The 8,899-nt window shown below is 36.4% G+C and overlaps 1 protein-coding gene across 2 annotated transcripts in view; it reads right to left on the bottom strand.

Annotated features, from left to right (window-relative positions):
- LOC104078820 (ubiquitin carboxyl-terminal hydrolase 22) overlaps window positions 1-8,899 on the bottom strand; it is a 57,068-nt gene that overhangs the window by 12,443 nt on the left and 35,726 nt on the right. For both annotated transcript variants that reach the window (XM_009580607.1, XM_009580608.1), the window contains 2 exons: window positions 8,493-8,640; window positions 1,108-1,213 (listed from right to left, as the gene is read on the bottom strand). In XM_009580607.1, coding sequence (XP_009578902.1) covers window positions 1,108-1,213; window positions 8,493-8,640 — 254 coding nt within the window. The remainder of the gene's footprint in view (window positions 1-1,107; window positions 1,214-8,492; window positions 8,641-8,899) is intronic.

Raw genomic sequence — 8,899 nt, 5'->3', positions numbered from 1 at the left:
CTACAAGACAGCTGAAGACAAGCCAACAGCTAGACTATGGAAAAAGCTTCTCAAAATTTTAACTTGTATTGACTCAAATCTTTTCTTCCAGCATTTATATTTTTAAGAGAACTCCAGAACTTCAGGGGTCTAAGCTCCTAGTTTGGAAGCATTTTCTGTTTGTAGTCATTATGCTTATTTTTTGAGTTCTCTCCTCCTCTAAAACTAGTGTCTTTCACTCTACAATCTCATTAAGCCTACAATATTCTGCCTTTTCTCCAGCTTCATTTGTGTAAAAGTTGTCAATTTTCAAAAGAAAACTGCTTTTGTTAAAATTTCATCAATGCTAATATGATGTCATAACACATCAAGGTTTTTATTATCATATAAGAATTCTGTGTCTCTATGAGGCAAAGAACAAAATTTCATATGTTTTCCTTACAGTAAGTCTTCTGCAAATCTCTCCAGGAAACTGAGAATAAAAGCAGATTCAAACAAGCACAGCACAACAGTCCATTTGCAGGACAGCATGCGTAATTATAAAGAATGCAAGAGAGAACAAAAAACAAGAACTCTGACTTCTGCACTATGGCAACACCAAACATGTTGAAAGAGAAGTCAAATTGCTCCAGTACACAGAGTAGAACAACAAATAGGTTTTTCCTTACTCTTGTAAAACATTCACTTGCTGGTACCTGAGATTACATTAGTATCAGCCTCTTTGAAACCTCTCCTGATGATACATGAGGCTCCTAACTGAAGGAAAATATGGTTGCATATCAGAATTTTCTTCAAATGTAGTGGCAATTACATACTTCCAAGACCAAAGAGATCTTGGAAGTCTTCTCCTCACAAACTTGGAAAAAACCAACCTTTTACAGACTAGTAAAAATTTTATGTCCATAAGCCTGTGGTACTTTCGAGGTAGCTTTTTTGGTATGTCTTAATATACAACAGTTAACTAGTAATTGATTGCATTTAGCTGATGCTGTATTTAAACAGTTCTTGCCTTGCTGGAATTTTACTGGTATTTTATTGGTATTCAAGAAAGAAAAGATTCAGTACATTGTTGCACTGGACGGTGTACAGCTTCAAATCAGAGTGCGGAATCAGAAAAAAATTACTTACTGGCAGACTTGACAGGTAACATCAGACTGCAGTCCGCCTGTGAAGATTTGGTCTATGATGCAGTTACAGTGGTTGGGGTTGTTGGCCTTCTTCCCATTATCATCACCTGGAGGAATGCAAACACAAACTCAGACATCAAAAATCCTCCTAGGGAACAGTGGTTTATCTTGGACTGTGTCTCCAGTAACTCTTTATAACGCAAATTCATAAACATACTGCAAGTTCACATAGACAATATGGAACCCTGAAAGTGGTGTGCATTGAAGAAAAACAAGGAAACAAAAAGAGAACTCCCAGCAAAATATAGAATATAATCAGAGGGTGACCAAACGCAGTTAACTCCTGTAGAGTTGAAGCTTTAAGCCAGATCAGCTGTCAGCCAACCCCTTTTTCAGGGTATAGCCCTATCTCCCTTTACAGAGATTTTCTTTGCACTATCTAGTGTAAAGATCAGTTCCTAAGATGAAGGAGTTGCCAAGGTGGTTCATGAAAAAGACCATTTAAACTTCACTTAGAAGGCCACTGAGCAACATCTGTATCTAAACAAACGGCCAGCTCTTTACCACAGCAGCACTAATTTCTGCTTAGGCAGAGTATTCGATAGCACATTACTTTCCTAAATGAACACAGAGGAGAAACGTCAGCAGACAGTTAGTTTTTAATTCTATCCCAGTCAACTTCTGAGAGTGGAGTGAGGGAAGGAGGTTTGTTACGATCCACTAACCTCCAGCCTGCTGTCTGCATCCTGTTCTTTCAACATAAACATGTACCTTCCGTCCAAGTTTTCACCAGTGAGAAAATGAAAGATGTCCTTATCTGAAGTGGGAAGATAACTGCTGTGTCTTCCTCCAGCTTCTTCAGAGACAGGGCAATCCTCTAAGTTCCCAAGGGGCACAATGAACACATACCCATCTTTTAGGCATTATAAACTGTCACTGCAGGTCTCGGGAGCACAGGAGATTTGAGTGCTGAGATTAGGCCAATTCAGCTTTCTTAGACTAACCAGAGCATTAAACAACCAAAAATTTCTTGGCACAGTTCTCAGCTTTAAAGCATACTCCTTCCATTCCCCACAAGTGAACTAGGAGTGATACACTTTTTCTTTGATTTCCAAGACTGTACTGCTTATTTCCTTGGGTAGGACAGATGCAATCGGTTTTGCTTTGTAAACAGAGATGCACATACAAACTATTTCACACCACCAGCTAATTATTTTGTAAAGTACATCCTAAAATGTATTCCGATCTCCTACAACAGAAACTGCTAAGACAGAATCAAATTTTGCCAGATTTCCTAGTATCTTTAACTTACTAGGAAATATTTCAGTTTCAGAAATTAAATACTAAGATGCTGACTGCTCAAATCAGAGCTATTACTCAAAAATAATTAATTTCTAATCAAGCATGTCAAAAGAACATCCAAAGAAACTAAAAGCATAGGGCAAAACCCCAGCACTTTTCTTGTGTCTAAGGTGCTCTAGCTGGAGTCTTCTTGCAGCAGAAAGGAATGAGATTTTTTTTCCCCATGAAGCTTTAGAAGTTTATTAGAAAATATTATGTAAACTGACAGAGGTTCCACCTAATACTAAGTGTGGAAAAGCAGACATAGGTGATACCTACTAAGCTGCAATGGGTCACTTCAGTTAATTAGATCCTAAATGCCTCAGAAAAGCTCTCACTCAGCTGCCTCTTCAGAAACTTTTGTTTGAACTGTCAAGCATATTGTTTCCTTAAAATGGCTCTTGAACAAAATGCTCTAAAATTAGATTTCAAATGTACAAGGTTCAAGATGGGCGTTATCAGACCCCGTCTCCGGCATTTCTTGATGGGAATTTCAGCTAAATCTTACTGAACTTGAGATCTTTTTAAGGTCTCAATTATGCTAAGCTAATTAACAGAGCATACAGTGGAGAGACTGTACAAGACATTCTTCACCTTTAGAAAAAGATCACTTATAAGCTTTAAAGACTACATGTGGATTTTTCAAAAGAGAATTTAATGGGTTTTATCCTTGTTTTTAAAAGTCCACTTTTTCTTTTTAAAGAAACAACTTGCAACTGCCACATCCCTGTAATCTCACCATTTGAAACATTATCTCCCTCTGTTTTGTTTCGAGGGGGCAGAAGCAGAGAAACAGCGTCTAGAGATTTTTGCTGGACCACAGGTAACATCCTTGTTGGACACCCATAATAGGCAGGCATTTCCGCCTACGGGAGAGAACGAATACTCCCTTTTCAATTATACAAGTCAATTAGGATCAGTGATGAGAGGGTCTCAAAAGAATATCCTGTGAGCTTGTTCCCAGCAAAACAGAAGGGCATTACCCACTCAACATTATTTCCCATGACATTTGGTTGGAGAGGAGGGGGGGAAAAAAAAAGTAAGATTACCACCTACTCACACTTGTCAATATGTAACAGATGCTGAGAGGAGGTATATTATGCAGCTGAGAACTAGAAGCTGCTAGATTGTTGGGCTCAAGTTAAGGTTCCCTTCAACATTTCTGTCTTACAAAGTAGGTTTTACTTTCATGCATTTTTGTTTTTAAAGCTCGTCATAATTCCTACTACAGAAATCGGCAGCTTCTTTTAAGAGATTGGTCAGCACAAGACTAAAACGAAAACTTGAAAATACATCAATGTATATATACACTGATGTAATTATGAGAATGGCAGAAAATTGAGTTTAAAAGTTTGGATTCAAATTAAATGCAACTCTCTAAAAAAAACCACAGAAGTTACTACTGCATCTGTGCAATAACTAAGCATATTAACTTGTGTTCAAATATATACACATTTAATATACCACTAAAGGTAAATCATAGATAACAACTGCAAGAGCAGCTACAGATTACTTTTTAACATTGCTTTTGTTTTTGAAATAAAAAAAGACATTTTGCCTCCAACTTCCACTATGTATTTTAAATGAGAAAAAGGAATTTAAAAATTGCCAGAATTTAAAAGGGGCATTTATCAAAACAAGACATTAATGTTGACTTTTCTGCTTTACTTTGGCCCCCAGTGTTCTGAACATGTGCTTGTTATTATTTATGTCAAAGCAGTATACACATAAATTTATATGGATTACAGCAGAAGACATGTTTTGCAAGCATATGCTTTATCAGTTCCTAAGAATATCATGCAGAATTCACAGAGCAGGGTAGTGTTTTACTCCCAAATCTCAGCACAGCATTCTTTTTCTGTCATGGTACTTAGCACCAGGCTTCAAATTTGCTCTGTAGCAGTCCTTGTTAAAGATGAATGCAAAATACTTCATGAAAACCAGATAAATGAGGAATAATCAGCTTTAAAGTACTACTGTCTTTTTGTTAGACAACTGAATAACATTGGCTGAATAAAGTTTGGGATAAAAATATAGGATTACTTCTATTTTTTTTATCTTGCTTTTTGAATCTTTGTGTACAAATGCTCATGTTTGCCACTCTCTGCTGCTTGATTGTTGTTGCTCTTGCAATAAATAAAAAAAATAAAACCAAACCAACCCACAGCTAGTGATTTCACTGGGCTGAATATTAACTTTTGAATTGCAGTCTTGCTCCATACACGAAAATAACAACTCTGGTCTAAGTTTCTCCAAGTTTGAATATGTCTGAGACAAACTTAGTAAACTACAAAGTGTTTGGATGATTGGAACCTCACTGTCATGGGAGTTTGCAGAATTAGAGCCCTGAATTTCTTCCAGAGCACTGACAACTAAGATGTATCTGTCATGTTGACTAAAAGCTGACCTAATGCTTTACACACTAGGCAGAAATACCCATTATTTATATTCCTCTAACAAATGAAGAGCCCTGGAACTCCTGAAGAATCCCACATGAAGAGTGGGGTATATTTTGTACTTGTTCTTCATAGAAGAGTCTAAGAAACATGCAAGAAGCAACGGATCAACAGATCTGATCATTTTCAGCATCTTCTATAATCCAAACATATTCAGAGACTGAAAATCAAAGTTGTTATGCATTTTAAAGATCAAAGTCAATACATGCCGACGTCCAGGTTAGACTTTAGTACAAAGAAGGTGGCCATTACCTACACATCAAGGCTGTTTATAGCATTACTCCGGTGAAGAAGCTAATATCTGATGTAGAGTAAGCTCTGAATCTCATTTGGAAGCTTTTGTGGTGAGAAGGACCAACGTACAATGCCAACGTACAATGACACTGCAGAACTCTGAGCACTATCAAACCAGCAAGAGAGACCTGAACAGCACGAAGTGCACCTACTTTAAATGTCATTTATAATAGCAATGTTGGAAAAAGAATTCAGATTCAAGAAAGCTCTTGGGTTTTTAGTTGGAGTATGCATTTAAGGACAGACCTTGTGCACACTTTGGGTGAATGGTAGAGAAAGAGGAGTAATTAATAGCTTAGCATTTTTTTTCCCCCCCCTCACCAAAATACTACTTTCCAGTTAGTCCATCTTTCTCCAGCTGTTGGAATGAAAAATAACGATGCATAGGCATGACAGACTAGATTCCTTTTAGTTAGAAACATTTTACATTACTCTAGCACCATAGAGGAGCCCTGCTAAGTGTTCAAAATATGCCCTGCACACATGCCACAGCTCAACACAACAGTGCTGGCACATGGAGAGCTATCACTCCTGAAACATAATTTACACGGCTGATCATACAGTTATCTGGGGGTTCCGAAACTTCACAGATGCCACTAAAACAAAGTATATATTCAACCAGCATTAAAAAAAGAAAAAAAAAAATCCCCAAACCAACCACCACCTGGGCCAGCCCATATATGAATCTCGGGGCAGTTAATTTTATGCTTCGTAGGATGCAGTATTACAAAACTTATCTTTAAATGCACATCAAAATCATGTATTTTTCCTAATTTAGGCAATGACAGATATCAATAATGAGCATTCACAGCCTTCTCTGACTTGCATTAGGACACTTCCTAGAAAGCAGAGTAAATAGAATGGAAAAGGGATAAATGACCAATGTCAGCCAAACAAGTATCACTGGATATTTATACAGTTCTTAGCATAAGGAACACTTTCATTTACTTTGGTGCCTGAAGCTTTGGCGATTATGAATAACGTCAAAATTTTCCCCATACTTTATTTTACTTCACTGTGTGTTAATTGTAGAACTTGATTACTATTGACTGGAAGCTTTGGAAGCTTTTTTGATTCAGTAAAAGGAGTATTTAATATTGGCAGGGGAGGCATTATTTGTTTATTGTAGCTTTAGGACATATTCTCATTATTAGTAGTAATATTTTTACATATGTATACTTCACGTGTGTGTGTGTGTGTGTCTGTGTGCAGACATAAGCATGTAAATGGGAAAACTTTCTCATTACATAGCAAACTAGTTCATTCCAAAAGTGGTTTATCATGACCATACTTGAAATTCTGGTTTAGATGAACTGGTTTGGTTCCCACACAACTGCTCAACCACTTCTTTTAAATTACCTTGATGTGGTATAGATTATTTACCGTAGTTTAATAAAAGTCCATTTCTTCAGAAACAGAAATTCAAAAGCCTGGGTGCACAGATGTCAAGGATCTAGCGCTAATGCCTTCCCACTAGTAGTGCTGTAACAGCTTAATTATGTCTATGCAAGTAGCTCAAACTTAAGGATATCCATTAAATAACTGAATTTCAGTCCTTGTATTGAATGTAAATGGTAACTCTGCCACAACCCAAAAAAGCTCAGTACTAAAGGTGCAAAAACCCCTAGTTCAATTCAAGCTGGCTGAAACCATTATGAAACTTGATACCAATTCAGAAGTCAGTTTTCAACACATCTGTGATATCCAACCAGTAATAAAAGAATCCACACACATGCACACGCTCTTTCCAAAGAATGTCTAATACATAATTTTTTCAAAGTTTTAGGACAGATCACAGTTTCATTTTCATTTGGGCCAGAGAGGCCAAATAGAACCAAGAATAAAGAAACTGTCGAGAAAACTTGATTTTGTTGGTAATTGCAGAATATTCTTCAGACAGATTCTTCATTAAAAGCCAAACCACACTTTAAAAAAAAAGTCTTTTCAGATTCTTTATCAGTCTGAAAAGAGTGCACGGACCTTTATTGTTGCAAGTTTTTTCTTTACAATTCTGAGAAGAAAATATTCCTCCTTCATGAACTAATCGGGAAGTATAGAAGTAACTCAAACATCATTTTATATCAAAGATGATGAAAAAGCTTCAAGATTTGTTAGATTAGTGGTTCAGAAACTTTACAGGAACCATGAAGTATTTCAGTTCGCAGCTGAGTTTATTGAGTGTTAAGAAGTGAGAGACTCTATTCCTTACAGTACTTCAATACTAGTTTCATTAGGCTTATTGAGTTTCAGTTAGTGATTGTCAGATAACAGATACGAATAATTACAGAAGAACTGTTCTATGTACTCCCATCCTTAGAAGTACTCTTTTTGGAGAAGACTCTTTTGGAGGACACCTATTATGAATCTGAACAAGCACATCTGCTACCGTGTAAGACTACCTCAAAGAAAAAAGCAAGACTTCAAAACATTTCAAAGAAGCAGTAGCAGTCTTCCCTTTGATAGTCCTCTGATAAGCCAAAAACCTAACCTCTAAGCACCTTTTCAAAGAGCAGTAGAGGAAAGTTGACTGCTTTAAAGCTTGTTTTTAGTGACTAAGGATGTTTGTTTTGCTAGTATCAACCCTACTATTTTTCCCTTACAAGAAAAGGGAAATTTCTATGCTTAAGTGAATCAAGCTAGATCAAACATTGGCAGATTGGGAAATTTTCAGTTCAGATTTAGTTCAGTTAACTAACATGAAATACATAATTTCATACGATATTACCACATCAATTCAAGACTCAGATACTTCATCTATTAAAGCACATCACTGAATATTTTTACTGTATTGTACAATTATGTATTTTTATATACTGACTAATAAAATATACCAAAACCAAACACTAATTTTTTTCTTAGTGACATTTCTGTACACAATTGGGAATCATAAATACAGTAGAATAATATTTAAGCAGAACAGCCATAGCCTCCCCTATGTTATTTTCATCAGTCCCATGACAGACTGAGTAAGAGTTCTAACTACCTCAAGTATAAATAGAATTAAAATGGCAATTTAAAAGAAAAGAGAGTGATTCACAATCAATAAGAGAAGAACATAATGGTGATTCAAATCAATGTACAGGCTTGTCTGCTTCTAACTCTAGGTAATTTTTGAGAGTGGGAACGGTTTATTTATTTATTTATAAATCTTTTCCTCTAAGTCTACCAAACATTTTAAAAGTAATTTGCTAAGACTGCTGTACTGGAAGACACTACACTTGATTTGAGAAGAGATTGTTCTACCTCCTTTTGATCCAATATTCCTTGTTGACTGAAGACTCACTACAAGCCTTACCTTTGCAGTGTCTGTGTAGCACATCTAATGCAGCAATGAGGAACTCGTGTGCATCTTGTTGCTCGTACCCTGCTAAATGCCGTGCATGAGTCCATACCAGGTGCAATAACCTATATGGAATGTGAGGAGATCGGTGCCCAGAGTAAAACTGCTCAAAGCAAAGAAAAGGACACGACTGTTAACAAGTTACACAGCCTCAGTGCATTTAATTATTAAAAACTTAAATGAGTGCAATTAGTCAAATAAATTTAAACCATTTAATTCTGATGGACTTAATAATAACATACAAAGACAGCTTTTTATCACAGACTACTGAAGAAGTGATCGCAGAACTGAGCACCTCAGTTTTCTCCCTTGAAATTCCTTCATTTTGTGATGGATTAGCCTAAAATAAAAAAAAGGGGGGG

The sequence above is a fragment of the Fulmarus glacialis genome, unplaced genomic scaffold (genome assembly GCF_000690835.1).
Source record: "Fulmarus glacialis isolate BGI_N327 unplaced genomic scaffold, ASM69083v1 scaffold10926, whole genome shotgun sequence".
Lineage (NCBI taxonomy): Eukaryota > Metazoa > Chordata > Aves > Procellariiformes > Procellariidae > Fulmarus > Fulmarus glacialis.
Note: the sequence above shows the minus strand (reverse complement) of the source record. Positions and strands in the feature narration are given on the sequence as shown.